General features: G+C 40.6%; 1 protein-coding gene, 1 long non-coding RNA gene and 1 pseudogene across 2 annotated transcripts; all 3 read right to left on the reverse strand.

Moving 5' to 3' along the window:
• Nucleotides 1-3,618: 3,618 nt before the first annotated feature.
• On the reverse strand, nt 3,619-11,471 carry LOC138031344 (probable serine/threonine-protein kinase fhkB). Its single transcript, XM_068879051.1, has 5 exons — nt 9,728-11,471; nt 8,991-9,104; nt 5,946-6,056; nt 5,395-5,493; nt 3,619-4,061 (listed from the first exon to the last, which is right to left on the reverse strand). Exons 1-5 carry the CDS (start codon nt 11,469-11,471, stop codon nt 3,619-3,621), a joined length of 2,511 nt encoding a protein of 836 aa, XP_068735152.1.
• A 454-nt stretch (nt 11,472-11,925) lies between these two features.
• LOC138032484 (uncharacterized) lies at nt 11,926-13,137 on the reverse strand. The gene is made up of 2 exons (XR_011128379.1): nt 13,008-13,137; nt 11,926-12,847 (listed from the first exon to the last, which is right to left on the reverse strand). It is a non-coding gene; the product is annotated as an uncharacterized lncRNA (long non-coding RNA).
• Nucleotides 13,138-15,966: 2,829 nt separating this feature from the next.
• Nucleotides 15,967-18,769, reverse strand: part of LOC138031345 (uncharacterized) — a 41,375-nt pseudogene continuing 38,572 nt past the window's right edge.

Genomic DNA, 18,769 nt, shown 5'->3' on the forward strand with positions numbered 1-18,769 from the left:
CATTAGGTACTTATTCGCCCGTTTCTACGCAACAAGCATATTATCCTTTCACAGGGATAATGACACCATTGACCATAAAGATGGTTTCGCTGCATTAATTTATATTTGATTTTATCAAGCATTCTAGGTTAAAAGAACTGTACAATCGCTGGTAAGTGTAGATATGACGTGAAGGAAAAAGGAATGGTCCATCATGGATTGAGATTTTAAAATTCTACAGAAGAAATCTTTACCGAGGCAGATATTAAGGAATGAAGAAGTTTCACGGATAAAAAAACAATGACAAACCACAAAAATCAATTTCACTGTTCCTTGCGTACAGTTTTTTCTAAATTCTGGAAGTGATCATGAACAAGACACTTTTCAAATGGTAGATGACCAGGAGAATTGTGCGCATTTGGTACGGAGTTAAGGAAGAATGCATCTCCCCACTCACGTAGCACTAGATTTCTTGCAAAAGCGATTCAGTTCTTTTTGAAAAATAGAGATGTGCAGAGAAGGAAACCCTTCATGCTAATTGGCTTGTTTTCTTTTTGAAAATATTTCTATGATATATTTTTATTTCATTTGCTGGTCATTTTTTACATGCTCTAATTGGGGGGGGGTGGGGGGAAGGGGGGGAGGGGAGGGGTAGTTTTGAATTCTGTGCAAACAAAAGAATATAGTCGAGGTTCAAGGGGATACGTTCATTTTCTTTTGCTTTCAACAAAATAAAGTCATTTTACCCTGAACTCGACTCTGTTCTTTTGGCTCTTACACAATTCGAAGTAGCTTATTCTCTGGTCATTTTCGTATCTTCTGCTTTTAAAGGTGACTGAACACAGTTTCATTTCTGCCATAGTTATGCAGTTTTTCCTGGAAGCTCAAACTTGGGTCTCTGATAAGTGCTACCACGATGTCTATTTATGACAGTAAATGTTCTCAACACGCTATTACCATGGTAACGCATCTAGACTGAAACAAGGCATAAAGGTGCTTATTCCTCATTTCTGCAAAATTCACTCATTAGCTTTTTTGCTGCATTTGCTTTTCTAAAGTAATAGAATAAAAGAACATTTAAGACCTGTTATCATAGAATATCAACAGATGATAGATGTTTTTTAGTTTTCCAAAACTTTTGTCTGTTAGATTTCTGATTTTTTTTAAATAGACGACTCCTTTGTTGTCGAAACTATTTCATTCCAAATTTCTGCAAATATAAAGACGGGTTTACGACGAAAATTTGGTAAAACAGCCAACACCTGTTGATCTCAAATCTTTGAGCGAATGGGCATACGTGGTATTTTGCTGGGTTCCTCTGAAAGATTTTCTGGTGTTTACGTAATGGAAGCGAAGTTACACTGCATTTCTAAGACCTTCTCAAGAAGGAGGAAAAACGTTTTCGCGATATTTGTTTTGGTTTCCAATATCCACGCTGGCGGAAGACTACCTCTAATCGCGGAGTAACTGTGTTCAGCGACCTTAAAGGAAAAATGCTCTCACCTGAAAATTATGAAAAACCAACTCAAGAGTTCAATTGGTCGCCTTCACGCTACTATGTCTGTATAAAATTTGTTCGCGTTACTAAATAGTGGCAGATTACCATTCTTTCTGATATAAAGATTTTAAGGGTCACATGACGCTGTCATGGTTGATTGACAAGTACTGACGACGTAAGCAAAAGAACAAACAACAGTCACAAACTAAGCAGGGTTTTGATGATCTATGGAGAGTTTTCACATGACATTACGGCGGCCATGTTGGTGTTCCAAAACAAAGAAATAACGTCCATGATTCTGTACAAAACTAATCCTCAGGAATAGAACTCTATTTTTATGCAAATACTTTCTTTTGTTTCCGTAATCCAATATAGCTGCTGGTCACGTGAGTGAAAACGCTCCATACCTGTCGTTGAAAGCAACATGTTAACGCGTTTGTGCATGCTTCTTGTGCATTCTCTTGCTGGCGTCGTAAGTGTGATGCGCGTTTCGGTTTTCTGCATCAGACTTAAAGAATCATTTCACTCCGATCCTTTTTTGAATTGGCTGTTCAAAGCTGTGGCCTGTGACGAATGGCCGTTCTCTTATTCCCCAATCGACCACCAAAAGTACTTTTATCTGTGGCTTCCACATTTCTTCTGATGGCTAATGTTTTTGCATTTCGTATTAGATATTTTTTTTTGGTTTGCAAAAATTGATGCCTGATTTCGACGCTGTTGATATTTCAGGAATGGTTGTTGCTTTCCCTGTAGGCAACAATCGTGATGGCAGTAATAAAGGCAATAAATGGTCTGCATTCCGAAGGACAGGGCACTTTATTAGTGGAAGGTGTTGATCCGTCTTCCTTTGACTTTCTTAAGCCAGGGGAAAGTCCTGATGCGGCCCTACAGCAACTTTCGTTCGCAGTTGGGGTAACATAATCTCGAACATCCGTGATGGCAAACCGTGGATGGGGGTGGTAACGTAGTAGATAGAGGTTTCTGAAGCGGTTGGTATTGTCGCCTTGTTGGTTTCAGGGTTGAGTCTTGCTTCTTTACAGCAGCCGACAGCAGCTTATAGTGCATGCGGGGAAAGCATTCAGAAACGCATCCACCGGGGCAAACATGTCCATTGGAAGAACCTATCAATCGTGACTGGGTTGATAAAGACGCTGATTGATCACAGCAAACAACAGGACAGGACGGTGTACAGTTGTTTTGACAGAGTGCTGGGCAATTCTGATTTGCGGGATCAGGCACCTTTGCAAGAAATTGTTGAATGATTGTTTAGCTTTCAGTTGTGCAACTGTTGGCTTTTTTGGTACAACACCTCTTTCACAGCAGTCTTCTAAGCAAAGCGGATAGCAATATGCCGGGCAAGTGGCTTTACAGTTGGAATGAGCCTTACTCGGAATTGCCAGTGGACGAAACTTGTACTGCATTCAACGAAGATTTTTGCTTTTGTTACTGGCACTGTTGGATGGAAGGGTGATAGAGATGACTTCATGTCTTTCACACAACAGTTCTTTGGGCAACTGTTAGAACAAAACCATTGGCAGGAGGGTTGGCAGCGTGGTAGCACAGCTGCTGTATTCGAGTCCATCGTCTTGACTTTATCATGACAGCATCTTTGCGGGCAGGAATGAACGCATGTTGTTTTGCAAATCGACGGGCATGTATCATTTGAATCGTCTGGGCTTTCTGCGGCGCCAACTTGTTTGAAATGCATAGGCGTTTTTGCATCCACGCTGGTAGATTTCGTAGGATGGAGTGCTTTGGCCTTAGAGTCATTCATCCTATAAAGAAGCTTCATTTGCTTGAACCCATTCATGTTACCGTACATGCTATACATCATGTTTAAAAAGTTCATCATTCCGAACCAACTCATCGCTTTTTTCATAAAGTCTGTTTTCTTCTTACTTTCGCTTTTGAGATGACCGAAATCATTGTTTTTGAGAGGCGCGGAAGTCGAGTTCCCCTCGCAACAAATAGGTGGACATTTAGGATCACATACGTTTTTGCATGCTCTCGGACAAAACTTTTCAGCCATCATCTTAATAAAATTCTCCTGAGTTGTTGAATCCATCATGGGAAATTGAATCTTGGCACTATTTAGATAACAGCATGTTTTGGACAGGATGGATTACAATCTTCCATACAATTCAATGGACACCTTTGAGACAGCACTTAACTGGGCAGATATCTAGGCACTCGTTATTACATTTGTCTGGACAATCGTCCTCCCCAAACAGGGGATTGGCGTCTGTTTCTGTCATCGTGAAACTACCTAGAGGATGTTTTACGTGAACGGCTTCGAGGTCACTGTCACCTGAATCATGAGGGCGTGACTGAAAGTCAGGTGCAAAGTTAGCTATCGGTTGGCCCACTTTGACAAAAGGCTTCAGGACAACTTCGGGTGGATTGGGACCATTTTTACCCTTTGAAAGAAGGCCATTGACAGAAACAGCTTCACCTATCTGCTGGGGATTGTCCTCGCTGTAGTGAGTCTTAATGACTGGGTGCTGTTTGCAGCAATTTGCTGGGCATTTGGCGTGGCATGATGTGGTGCACTGAATTGGACAGTTCCTGTGTGTTATCTTGTAAGCTGTGTAAAGGGAAATGAAAACGCATAATGACAACCAGGGAAGATGAAAGGAAGAAAAATACTTTTGTTGGCAAAAATGGGATAACTGTATAGTCATAGACGTAAAAAGGTGCAGCTTTCGGGAGGCAGTAAAGCTAGTACGGCAACACCAAAGAAATATTCAAAACAATTTGCACAGTGGCAAGCGATGATTGTAAGTCAATGATGCCGTATGAGGTGAGAAAAGTAGTTTCATGAAGCTGGATTAATGGTGGCAGCATCAAGACGAAAAAGAAGGAGAATGACAGTAACCTGCTATCAAAACCTCATACATTGTCCTTCCTTTGAAGCTGTTGTTTTGCAAAGCCCGGCAATAGTGTGCCAAAATGCAAGACGAGCGTGTAGAGCGATTACTTTGAGGCACTCAACCTAATGTTCGGTAACGTTGCAATTGCCATCAACTTTTTAGTTTTATTAACTCTGTAAATATGGGGAGCCAGTTTGGATGCGCTTGTCTGAGTATCTTATTCACGCTGCGAGGAATGTGCTAGGTGAACGCAACCTCCATAGAACATTTTTCGGCAAAAAAACTCTTTCAATATCAAGCATGTCGAACTCAAGCTCAAGCTTACAATTTCCATCAAGATGGCGGGGATCCTTCAAGTGATATTAAAGCAGAGAATGCTAGTTAAACTACACGTCACTGTCTTATTCCACCTCAAAATTGAGGTAGGGGATGGTCGACAGAATTTTGGGGATTTTATTTTACATTTCCAAACAATTTGTTGGCTTATACCGAAGTTGATTTGCAGCTTTGCCTATAAAAAATCACATAAAATTTTGTCATGACAACTATTGTTTATTTTAACAGAGTAATACTCACACGCTAAGAGCACATACGCATGCGCTAAGAAATCTACAGCTTCTCAGGAACTGATGATAGTTTTTCTAAGCTGCATAGTTTAAAGGAAACCTCCACTTCGACTACTGAATAATTTTGAACTGAACAAAGTTATGTTTGCAGTTAAATTTGTTCAATTCTTTCTTCAAAAGGTGGCTTTATCGATAAAAAGGAATTTTAAAATCAATTATTTTGACTTTCAGATTTCCCAGATGTCCACCGTCTTGAATAAATTGTGACGTGACACGTCACAATTATTCAAGATGGCGGCTCCCGGGAAACTTCCTTTATTTCTGATACAAACACTTTGATTGGAAAAAGTTGGAAACATTTTATTGAAAACATGATGTTTTGTGGTTTACAGTTATTTTCTTGTTTTAGCGGAGGTTCCCTTTAATAGGATAAAAATATCCAAAGTCAGATATTAAATGTAAATGGTCTAGAAATACTTACGAGAGCATTCATATCCGTTGAAGTAGTGATGATGATCGCATAAGCAGAATCCTTTGATGCATTTACCATGTTCCTTGCAACCTGGCAAGCAGGTGTCAGCTGCGGAAGATATTAATACGACACAGAGGATGAATGGGAAAGTTGATATTGAATGCGCCTTGCAGAGTTTCATTAGTCTGTTGGACTACGAATCTTTGCGAATGAGATGTTAAAGCACAAATTTGATTGGGGAACTAGTTGCTTGGCGACAGGCGAAAGGGAAAGTGACCAGTCAGAGTCCAAAGCAGGAATCGAACCTACGACCGGGGTAACACCGAATGGATGCTCTACCGATTGAGCTACTACAACTCCTGGGGAGCTAGGTTGGTGGAGCAACCGACCGGTCTTACGGAGATCGTAGGTTCGAATCTTGCCTTGGACTGTGATTTTTCGGTTGTCCTTTCGCCCGTCGCCAAGCAACCAATTTACCATCCTTCACAAGGGTGCATTACACCTAAAACATCAATAGTTGCATTCACAAATTTGGTTTGTTGGTTTGACTACACACTTACGTCGGCAGTCAATTCCATCCCCAGTGTAACCAGCTTTGCAAACGCATTCTTTGTTGATGCATTTGGCATTATAGTGACACTCTTTACATTCATTAGCCTCGGAAGCTTCATCTGAAATGGAAACGAATGAAGCAGATCTCAGGAAAATCAAAACATTACACTGGCGTTATGGGAGGAAACCGTGTTGAAAGTGGACTGAATCAATTCAACCCAACATTCGATTGAAATAAATATTCGAGCGCATGTCTAGTCATTGTTTCTAATAGGTGGATTTCACGTTACGTCATCGCCTCCATGTTGATGGACGAAAATATAAAGTCTCTCATAACCTACTTTTGTTTGTCCACCGGCAGTCTTTAGAGACTGGTGGCAAACCAATCATAGAGAGTTGAGCGTCAACGTTAACGGTAACTGAACCGGAAAACGACTAAACCTTGCGTTTTGCTAAAAAATGGAAGAAACGTTTTCAGGAATGTCCTTAATTTCAGAGAGATGGTTGCTTGCAAAGAGAATTCTCATCACTATGTAGGGTAAAAAACGGTAGAATTCCGCTGACTTTATAATTGTGAGACCCTTGTCACTGTTCTCTTAACTGCTCACTATACGGAAATTACAAATGAAGTAATGTCATCTGGCTCGGTTTTATACATTGTTTATATGCATTGTTTCAGGGAATGCACTAAAACACCTCCACAGTTTTCAATTGCCTCAGAAGCTGGTGACGGCTTTGATTGTAAATGGGGTGCGGGCGGAGACAATTGCTGATAACAAGAGGAGAACCATGAAATTAATGTCACGATTATCCTCGAGAAGGCAAAACGCCACACTCAATAGACCACTCCCCATAGAGGCTTTTTAGGGCTAATGAAAAACAATTAACGGAAAGACAGAACAACTGCAGCAACTGCTAAGAATGTAAACTACATGGCTGGAGGCAAGCCAGTTGGCTATTTACAAGTGCAGGTTGATAAAATGAAGCAGGGACTACCAGGATCAAATTCAACGAATAGTCAGAAAGGGCTTTGAACGCGGGATGTCCAGACCATAGAGGCAAGCACCTTAGCGACAGGGCTGCACTGCAAATTTGCTGCATTTAAGATCATTTGCAAGCTGTAGAACTTATTCATGAGTGAATAAACCGTTTCTTTGTATTTGAAAACCTCAGAAACTGACTAATAATCACTTTGTTGCCCTGTCCCATGGGGATGTATTCCCTTCATGCCAAGTCCGGGGATTTAAGCTCCAGTGTGGGATACGGAAATATATCACGCACCCCTCTGTTCCACGGTAATAACACTAGCTTAGGCAAAGCTCGTCAAACATTGAATTTGTCCCAAAATATAAATTCTGTCAGTTAAACAAGACATGAGATTGGTTTTATAAACGTTGCTCAAGACAAACGACAGGATTAAATTCATCGTCTCTCGTTGACATTATCCAAAACAGATAAAAAGGAGCGTGCAGAGCATTTATTGCCAATGAAATACGATTTTTTGTTACCGTTGTCACTGCTTAAGGCCAATGCTTCTAGAGCGCTGCTGTAAGGTTTTGGTCACTTTGCACTGCAGTCGGTATGAAGTTAGGGGGTGTTTACATGATACCGGTGCGAGTTTCATTCTGGTACGAGTTCATCCCGGTTCTTACTTATCGCTCTGTATTTTGTTTAAATGATACCGGTGAAAAATCTCATACCAGTACAACTCATACTGGTATGAGTTCATCCCGGTAGTTGTACCGGATCGAAATTCTCATAACGGTATGAAAAGTTTTACCGGTATCATGTAAACGCTACATTGGCTCCCATTCCGGTACGAGTCGTCAAGTCGTGGTGGACTGGGGCTATTGACGCATGCGTTATATTTCTAAATATTGGGCGCCATTATTGTTTTGGTTCATGCGTCATCCTTGTGTCAATATTTGTCTCGTTCACGTAAACGCGGTATGAAATTGACAACTCGTACCAGAATGAAACTCGTACCGGTATCATGTAAACACCCACTTATTTTACTCACGAGTGAATAAACCTTTTGTTTGCTTTAGAAAACCTCAGAAACCGACTAATAATCTCTTTGTTGACCTGGCCTGTGATATATTCCCTCATGTCAAGTACAAGGCTTTGCCCTCGAATTTGGGATAAAGGACGGAATATGCCACGGGTAATCAAAAGTAAAATGAGTAATCAAATATATTAGGTGATCGTATAAGGCTAACAATCTAGTTCAACCCAAAAAGGCAGGCTGTTATCGTTCGTTAGCGTATTACAAAAAACACATATGTTTGCGATGAAAAATCTTGTTTCGTGATGAAAACACTGAACTTAAAACACTGTTATGTTAGTTATGATGGAAATAAAGGACATGCTCGAGATTAGCGTTGAGAGTATGTACATTTATTTGTACATGCTACCGAAGATCGATTTATTGATTCCGGGTGGACTTGATCATTTACCGACGTTCTGAAGCGAGCTTAGTTTGGGTAATTAGGGATTGCGTCAACAGCGACAAAGTTAAAAAGATCCTTATTTGCGAAATCACGAATCAGGATGTAGTTACTTTCTACTGAACTAATTGAAAGAAAGAAAAAACACGCATGTTTCAACTTCATTTTCCTAGGGGATGGCAATGCCTCTAAAAATTGCCTGTTTACACCGGGTAATTGTGCAAGACACCTGCGCACCATATTTATTCAGCTGTTAAATAATATCACAATTGCCAATATATTATGAATTAAAGAAATTTCAAAAAGAAAATACAACATATCTAAATTAAGTCAATTGTGCTCAAATTATGGAAAGCAGCGAAGATGTTAACGATACCTAGAGTTATTGATGTTCCAAAAAGAGCCGAGTTAGCTTAGCTGACTTTAATTTTGTGGCTCCATAAAACATTGAGAAACCCTATTTTCCTTTCATAATGCTCACTTCGGCAATTACGAAATGATACTGGACGACAAAGTTGATACAGACGAAGCTAAATTGCTGCGCCCTTTATGCGCAAAATTACATAAATCAATACATTGAATTTGAAGGACTTTCATCATGCATACCTGGCTCCGGACCCGAGAGAGCGGACAGTATATGGGCCAATGGTTGATCATCATTGATTATGCAGACTTTGTTTATGCATCTCGCATGAGGAGGGCATCCTTTACATCCATTGACTGTGCATGCATAAAAATGGTACTCTTAATTGACACCTATGTAAATCGCTCCAAAACAGGTTAGAAGTTAAAGGTTAAGATCTTCATGAGGATTGATGTAAGTGAAGGTTAATTTCAGGAGAAAACTTATCTACTGTAATGAGATTTAACTCTAAGAAATGGGAATATCAAAGATGTCTCTAGAATGGAGAACGTGAAGCAATGCAAGAAAATGCTGGCCAGTTTCCAAATCCACTTTCCTTTTCAATTCTTCAATTGGCTATTGCTTGAGTTTCACATAAATTCAGCTTAAAGTAATTGATTTTTTTAAAGTGCACACCTTGTTTTCCCAATGTAAACCACGTGACAGTACTTAAGATAAGATTCTCTTTGAAAGCTGTATCGAGATATTCATACACGCATCGTTTTGAAAAACAGGGTGAATGATCAAGTCTGTCGATCGTCCCATGACAATTATGGCGAAGAAAACATAGAAGCGACTACTGCCATTCTATTGGTCTTGCTTTCACTACCTTCTCATTTTGTCCAAACCGTTTAAATTTTGTTGCTTTGATATCCTCAATTCACTAGAGAAGTGATTTACAAAGTTGTTACAGACTGTAGGTGAAACGGAAAGTTTTTACCTGCATTTGGAGCATTCTTGTTGTCGATGCTGATGATTTTTAAGACATCGTCTTCCACTGGAGACACTTTCGGTCGGTTGGGTCCGGAACTTTGGTGCTGAGGTTGTTGCTCAGCGAAATTTTGTTCATTTTGAGTTTCCAAAAGCGAGGTGCTCTGTGGAGGTTGATTTCCTTCGAGCGCATTGGTATCTCCAATCCGTTGCTGCTCATAGGGCGAGGCATATCCATTCACTTCTTGATTTGGCGAAGTTTGAATAGGATTACCATTATCATCCACAACAGAAGTTTGATAACCAGTCGGAGCACTTATGCTGCCTGTGCCCACAAAACCATTTTCCTCGCTTCCCTTGGAATCCGTTTCAGGGCGAACGTTTAGAACATTAGCCCCTTCGTTTTCATCCACACCTCCTTGGGCATCACCTCCCTCGCTATTACTTTCTTGGGATGAAACACCCGGTTCCTTGAGTGCTTCTTCTATAGAAGCTGCGTATTGTACACTAGGCCTCGCAACTTTCTCCCCATTATCGTTATTTTGATCATTCGAATAACTTAGCGTTCCCTGACTTTGCTGTTCTGATCCTGGCGATTGACTTTCTGTACTAAACAGAGTGCCATATGAGTTAGACGAAGAGGAGGGGCTCTGTGTTTCGGAAGGTGCTCCTTGTGTTTCTTGGGGCTCCTCGACTATTTGTTGTTGTTCTTGTTCTTTCTGCCCTTCGTCTTGCTGTTGCTGGTAGTCTTGTATTTGATCCTGCGGTTGTTGATCCATTTCCCTTGATTCCTGCTGATCGAGTTGTTGTGGTTGTTCTTGTTGAAAACCAGCTTGTTCATAATTAGATTGACCTGGAGCTTGGTCTTGTTCCTCCTGCTCTTGCATGGGTTGTTCCTGTTCTTGACCTGCCTGTTGATTCTGATACTGAAGCTGTGCATTGCTGACCACTTGGTTTTCCTGACCTGCCAGTTCTCCACCTTGACTAATTGGTAATGGGGCGTCTTGGTCTTGCTCTTGTTCCTGGGAGTGCTGTGTGTAACCAGCCTGTTGTAGCTGAACAGCTTGCTCAAGGCTAGAGGGCTGTCCATCCTCGCTTTGAGCTGCATCTTCAATATTACTGTCCGCCAAATTGGCTATCGATGGTTGGCTGCTATCTTGCTGATAACTAGTACTGTCTTGAGACAAGGCGTATTGACCCAGCGAATTGCCATCACTCAGTGACTGCTGTTGCTGGTCATCAGGTGACTGTTCTTGGACTGCAGCAGCGTCTCCTGTTTGGTCTCCCTGAACCTGTAAAGCGTATCCTGCATTTGATTCGTCTCCTCCTGTGAGAACAGTCTGTTGAGGTTCAGGTTGGGTCTGAAGTAAAGGTAATGATTGAAGCAGAGCATATTTCTTAAATAACGTCTTCTTTTTCCTTTTTTCAGTCTTCCTTGAATTTGAAGCAATTAATTTGGTCTTGTCCTTGGAAATTGTTAGATTTGAGACTACTTTTGCACTAATATATTTATCCCTTAGTCTCTGGATATTGTGAGATCGAACTAAGTTCTTACTTGCGACACCAGTGGGTGATTCTACCCTAACGTGAATCTTATTGCCCTTGGCGATGATCCGTTGCTTCGTTTGTAAGCTACTTGAGAGTGACCCATCTTGTTTCGTTACTAGAAAATGGCTGTCTCTCCTCTTCTCATTTAAGACGTTTTTTTTCTGTTTTAAAGGGCTTCCCGATAGCGCCGTTTGATATTTTGTCATCTCTTGTATGAAGATTTTTTCCTGACTGTTTTACATGGCTATTTCTCTGTCCAGCAGATTGAGCCGCGGCTGAGGATTCAAGAATGACATGTAAAACACATACAAAAAGCGGGCAACAATATCTCAAAACTTTCATATTTTGACTACATATCTCCGTTTCTGTTATGATGAAAGACAATAACCATATTAATAATACAAACAATTGAGCTAGCGTGCGAAGGTATAGGTAACTGGAAAACAATGCCACCGCCGGTGGGTTTTCGTTGCCATTCATAAAACAAACGTTGCATCAACGAACAACCTGCTAGAGTGGTAGATAAAGAACTCCTTATTGGACAAACTTAAGTGCGTAGACAATACCAACTGGTTCTTTAGTTTTGCTCCAGTAGGCGAACTATTAATGCGTGATATTGAAAATGTGAGACTTATTGAAGTGTCATATCAACTATTTAGTGTCCCTGGTACGGTTCGTAGCTTGAGAAAGGATTGGATAAAGATAGCGCGCAATATACATGACTTTGATGGTTGTCTACATTTTTCTTGTCTTCGGAGCCTCAACCACAGTGATGTCACGTTGTTTTTGGAGCAGGTTTCGTGTTCTTGCTCACGAGAGGGGGGCTGTAATGTTGTCATTTTACGATCTCTACAAAGAGAAGGAAAGCGCGACCAATGCCATCGATCGTTTCGCTTACACGACATTATAATAGCTTATCAAGGCATAAACTAGTCTGAAGTGTCAACCGTCTCCTCGCCCAAACCCGCTTCAGACTAGACATAAACCTCACTGAAAGCGAAGGTCTTCGTTTTCGCGATCTTAGCATTAGACGATATTAAGTGGTGGGAAACACTATTTTCAGAAAACTGCGTCTCTTCAAGGAGGTTCCCCGGAAATCCATTCAATGTGGCTCATTAAAACACAGGACCGAGTAGCAATCTGAGGGAACAACACGTCATACAATGTGCTCATTCGTTAATATCATAGTTCAGTTTAATGAGGTTCAAATGAGATGCAAGATGCCATGGTTTTCTGCGCTCCTGCAGCTAAGTGACCAATCTGCAATTCTTCAAGTTGAATTTGCCGACTTATTCATTTACTGGCATATTGTATGGGAACTGTTAGCGTGAGAAACTCTGTGACAAAGTAAATAAGATGGCTTGAAAAGATCATACAGAACTCTTTCGCAACGGCATACTATTAGGACTTCTTCGAAATAACATCCTGTCTCATGTCAAATTAACGAAGAAGAAACAACCGGTTGGCTTACCTTTGAAGCGTATTCAGCTCTTTTCCGACCAGTCCCTTTGATGTTTACCGCTAAGAAATGTTTCATGAAGCCATATGGCCAGTAAACACTGAACACAGCTACGCATCCGTCCTGGCGGTTGACATCGTTCGCGAAAGAATCGATGAAATGTTACAGTTTATGATATGATACATGGAAATATAATAATAAAAGATAATTTTAAAACAACAACACAAATACAATACAACTGAGTTCGCAGCACACTTTAACTGCTAACCAACCTTTCACTCACCATGGTAAAAACGTCTCAACCATTTTCTACTGCGATAAAACAATATACATTAATTTTCATATTCTTCAATTCTCATCACAAGACAAGAGTATTTGAAGTTTTCCTTTTCAAGCAGATTTCTTGTTTAGATTATTTTTCTCACTCACACTGTCAGCTATTGTTTACTTAATTTACTAAAACTTTAGCCCTATGTCGACGAAAAATGACGTCACTCACTCATTCGCTTGAGGTGCATTGTGATGCTCACGCAGGAGAAATTTCTATTAGCATGCAGCACTGGAGTGTCAAACTAGTAGTCTCTTCACACACACCCTGCATTATTAATCGAGTGAATCATTGAAATAATTCTTTCCTTGATCCAGCTCTCAAGAAAGCAGACTTTCGAGATCTGACTGAGAAAAAGGGAAGTTATTTTTTGATCGCAATAGCACTTTAAATTGAATTTGATTTGCCTCCGGAAACAAAGATATTGGCAGTTTTTGGAAATTTGCAGTCGTGTTGGGGCAGCCAGTGGGGAGCTTAAAGTAAGGACCACGACGACAGCAACGAGAATGCAACATAACAATAGGTTTAATGAGCAAATACAATAGTTCCGCAGACCCCGCACGTGCGTTTCGCATTTTTATACATTTCTTTGCCGTCTCGTTCTGACAAGACGAGAAATGATCAATTATGAGGTTGTGTGCGAGACAAGCACTTGACGATGAACTTTCAATTTTCTCTCTAAATATCTACACCGTTCACCAGTTTTATTCCTGGAATGTGGACACACACTTTCCATGCCGAGCAATTTATGGCAATCGCAAAATCATTACAATAGCGAAAAATAATATTTTTCGACAATTAATTGATTAACGTCCCTCGTAATTATTTTTGCACGGAATTGAAAACAAGAAACTAACAAGGGCCATACACCTTATTCCAAAATGGCCTCCATTTTAGCGTTCTTTAATTTGTTTGATTGCAAACTTGCCCTTTTGGCCTCATTAAAGATTAAATATCCTTTTGACTTTTACGTTTGAAAGGGAGGACGAAAGGGCCAATTTGCAAGGAAACAGAAGAATAGTAAAATGGCAGCCATTTTAGAATAATTATTATAAGGTGTATACCGGTATTTGGCCTTGGGGGTTTCACGAAATGATACCGTACCGTCAACAAACATGTGTCTTCTATAGCTATGTCCACAAGATGTTTTTACTGCCAGTTTCAACAGCTGCTTACTTGTTTTGTTTATGTTGGTTTCAAGAGACAGAAAACAAAACAACTCCAAATAAAGACTAATCCCAAGAGACCAAAGATACAATGCTTTCCGCTGTCTGAAGAAAGACATTTGTGCATTTTAGATAGGCGGCTGCCGTAACGATCGGGGAAAGCGTTTCTTACTGTGGTTTTGACCAACTCTACGTTTCAAACAAGGGTTGTTTCATACAAAACCAACCTTTATAGAAGTTTTTCCCGTGACGTCATCGCCGCCATGTTGGTGGACGAAAAGAAAAGATCCGTCATTAGCTTCTTTTGTTCGCCCGGACCAGAAGTCGTAAATTTTTCTATTGTTATTGGTGTCACTAGATGTTGGTTGAAAATGTCCTATTCTTTGATTGCAATCACGTGATAAGACGGCAATGTTGGTGCCAAAACAATAGAAAACTGTACCTTGCTTTCAAAGAATTCTCAGCAACTAACGATTTCGAGTCCGCAGCGGAGTTTGAACCAGGCTGGCATCGGTATCCCACACTGCTTTCGTTTTGAGTCCTTTCCTAGTGAGAACGTATGGAATGGTTCTCCATATTCCTTGTTCATTCGAAAGATTTTTGTCAAATTGTGAAAGCAACTAAAATTCAGCGAAGGCAAAAATACTTTATTAAGCTTTTATCAAGACGTGGCAGGACCTTTTGTTTGGCTATATTCCAATTTTCTGCTATTTACTTTGCTTTTAGGTAGGGAGTGAACTGTAGAAGAAGAGCTTCATAAATGTTGGCGCCAAGAGATAAATCGGGTTTAACTTTATTAAATGAACTTAAAGATGAAATTAGCTATAGTTAAACGGTTTTTTCAAAGAAAGTAAAGTTAAGCTTGTTTAACGACAGTCATTTCATTATTTTACATTACTGAGATGAAATGGTCGGTTTTCTCTTGACAGAAAGCCTCCACGTTCTGCTGGAAAGAATCGTACAATCAACGCTTTCAACTTATTCCCGATGAGCAGGGCTTCATTTTGAAATGCATTTTGGTGTGCTTCTAATAAATTTCGTATCCTGAGCCTCGAGTTGAAATGTTTGGCAACGAGTTTCGGTGGGGTAAAACAAAAGTTTTCAATCCCTCGGGACTTAAAATGGCTGCCATGTGATTAACACCCATTGATGAAAACTGTTATAAATTGTTTGTGCAAATGTCTCAAACTGTCCAAAGAAGTTATTCCAGCAGAATAGGAAATGAAAGGGAGAAGTCAGGATCCTGGCACTTATCAGGACAATTTAAGCAATTGTCTCTTATATACACCTGCAAAATTCAGGTGGCTTCACTTTAAAGGATTCAAACTCATGAGCTCTGCGATGCTGGTGCAATGCTCTAATAACTGAGTGAGCTATGAACCCACTCATTTAGGAGCAGGTCAATTTATTGGGCTCATTTTTTACCGTGAAAGGACTCGATGAAATAATGATTGTATATATTTATAGTCATAGAATAGGAATCGTTCCATGAATTGGTTTTCATTCATTACCTTTATAGGAAAATATCCAGGTTTATCTTTTTTTCTTTGCTGGGAGACTTCGAACGTTAACAACATTGAAGTTAGTCTCCAACATTTGCTTTATCGTGTACAGTGGGTTATTATTGCTCAGTTGTCACTGGTCTTCTCCGATTTATCGTCTTGTAATGTTTTCCGAAAGTTTCACTTTGATGCAGAAAGACAGATCTGGGTGTCAAAGCCAGGCAACAAGGACGAGGCATGAAATCAATCTAGATAATCATTTAAATGCACATCGCACACAGACAAAGAAGCAAAGAATTTGTACTTCCCAATTGAGGGAGTTAATAAATATTTATAGTCACAAAATGTTTTTGCAGCAATTATGTAAAACTGCATAGGGATAGGGTGCAACACTTGCGTTCGAAGGTTTTGAAGCTGTGAATACACCTTATTGGAAAATGGCCGCCATTTTAGTATTCTTTTGTTTCCATGCAAATTGGCCCTTATGGTCTCGTTCAAGGTTAAATACTCCTTTGAATTCTATGTTCAAAAAAATATGACAGTGGCCCTATAAAGTACTGGTTTTTATGGAGGATATGCAGCTCGTCCACTAAAAAATTGTGAAAAGGAATAACGTGGGTTTTTGAGAGAAAAAAAAAAAAACAACATGTGACGTTCCATCATAAGCTGTGTTTTCATATTCATTGTTCTTCAAATGGCTCACAGCACTCCCTGTTACATTTTGTTGTAATGAACTTGCAACTTGTGGCAGATAGATCACGACTCTGGACTGCAATTAGAGTTTGTATACATCGTTGGCCAAAGGCCCTCCTATACCATCAACGCACTTCTCAGATGGCCCGTACTTTTTGTACGTAGCCTCGTCTGCACCGCCAAAACACTGCCCACCATTTTGAATGCCAAACACGCGTAACCCAAGACGCTTTGCCACTTCAGCACATTTGCTAATTGGCTGCTTCCTTTGGCGATAACTGTCGGCAAGCAGTGGGTCTAAGCCTTCCAGTACCATCATCGCCCTTTTCGACGGGTTTCTCCATTCTGTCGTATCGGACCAACATCCAAGGTTACCATACTCTGTCACTATGATGTCTTCTGCTTGGAAAGAAGATGTGACTTGTAAATAATAAGATCTTTAGTAAATAAGACTGATGACAAAGATGTAAGACAGACGCGACATCAGTAGAAGATCATTGTGTCATCGTAAAAAAAAAAAAACAACAACTCTAGTTAGGGCAATCGCCTGTCTTCATGGAAACTTCATAATTTAGGTGCGATAGCGAATAACATTAATTTAAAAGGAAAATAACATTGCTGCAAGTACGGCACGCCTTTTAGCTCATGTTTTTGCAGTACTTTGCATAAAGACGGCGTGAAATCACAAAATCACAAAATTTGACGTTTTCCGGCATTCTCTATTTTTACTCTAAAACCGCCGTACCAATTTATTTTTAGGATGCTTTGCCCAAATTTTTAGACGTGAACGCGAACGACTTACGATAGTGCAAAGTAATATTTTGAGGTCAATTTTTCGTCGACGTCGCCGTCGTAGATCCCTTAACTAGCAGGGAGCTTTAGCAACGGCAACGAGAACGTCGACAAAATTCTGCCGCAGCGACAATGATTTTCATGACATTAACCTTGTCACACAAGGTGATTTGTTGCGGCGACTTGTCCCCGCGACGTGTCGCAGCGACTTATCGCCTAGTGTGTCCCGGCCTTAAAATTTGGTCACTTCACACACGAGAGTTAAAGCCGGGACACACTAGGCGATAAGTCGCTGCGTCACGTCGCGGGGACAAGTCGCCGCAACAATTCGCCTTGTGTGACACGGTTAATTTCATGAAAATCATTGTCGCTGCGGCAGAATTTTGTCGCCGCGATCAGTCGCACGAATTCAAACCAGTTTGAATTCGTGCGACTTATCGCGGCGACAAAATTAGCGGAAGCAGCGTTGTCGCATCGTGTGTACACTTTCCGCAACAAGTCGCTGCGACAAAATATAAATGAACCAATGAGAGAGCGTCATATGGTCAGCCATATTGAATTGGAAAACTAGTTCACATTCCCCCTTATACGAGATCACTGTGTGTGCACCGAACAGGCGTCGTGTCGCAGCGACTGGTTTTGCAAGTAGTGCACGTGGAGCAACTTGTTGCAGAAACATGTCGCTGCGACTTGTCGCCTGGTGTGCCCCGGCCTTTAAAGCAAAGACGGCAGCTACGGCAAACTACAAAGCTGCAAAGCAAGAATTTTATTGGTTAAAAATGAAGAAATAATCGTGCTGTACGTGGAGCACGCATATCAGTTCATTTCTTTGCAGTACTCCACAAAATCATCAAATTTTCGCTTTAAGCTAGCGACAAAGTGAGCAGGCAACAATGAACCATTTATTTTCTATCTTTACAATTAAACCTTTTGTACTCATCCAGTTACAGGATACAAGGAAGGATTACGTTTTTGCAAACGTTGGCCGTGTACCACTCATATTTGAACTGACTTAACAGATTAGAGTGTAATGTGAAGTGCTAGTTCTTTTTTCCCATATGAACCATGTGAGCGTTAGCCCTACTTATGGAAATGGCCCACACAAGGATAGAGAAAAACTCTGACCATAGTAGGAATTGAACCCACGACCTTCGGGTTAGATCACCGCTGCTCTACCGACTGAGTTACAAGGTCAGACGGGAGCAGGCCGTGGGAACTGAAGATGTTAAAGTCACGGCAATGAACATGTACGAGTACAAGGAAGGATTACGTTTTTGCAAACGTTGGTCGTGTAACACTCATATTTGAACCGACTTAACAGATTAACTAATCTGTATTGTACAACGGGCCAAAGACGGAATCATGAATCGAGAAATACTTGTGATAGCGCTAAGTTATATTTCGGAACGACGTTTTCGTTGCTGTAGCCGTCGCAAGTATTTCGCGATTATTCCGACTTGTTCACCTTGTACAATGCGCGAGAACTATCCTATAACTGAATGGTTACGAACGGTTTTAAAGTTAAAACAGAAAAGGACTGTTTCGTGGTTATATGCTCACGTTG

The sequence above is a fragment of the Montipora capricornis genome, chromosome 14 (assembly GCF_036669925.1).
Source record: "Montipora capricornis isolate CH-2021 chromosome 14, ASM3666992v2, whole genome shotgun sequence".
Lineage (NCBI taxonomy): Eukaryota > Metazoa > Cnidaria > Anthozoa > Scleractinia > Acroporidae > Montipora > Montipora capricornis.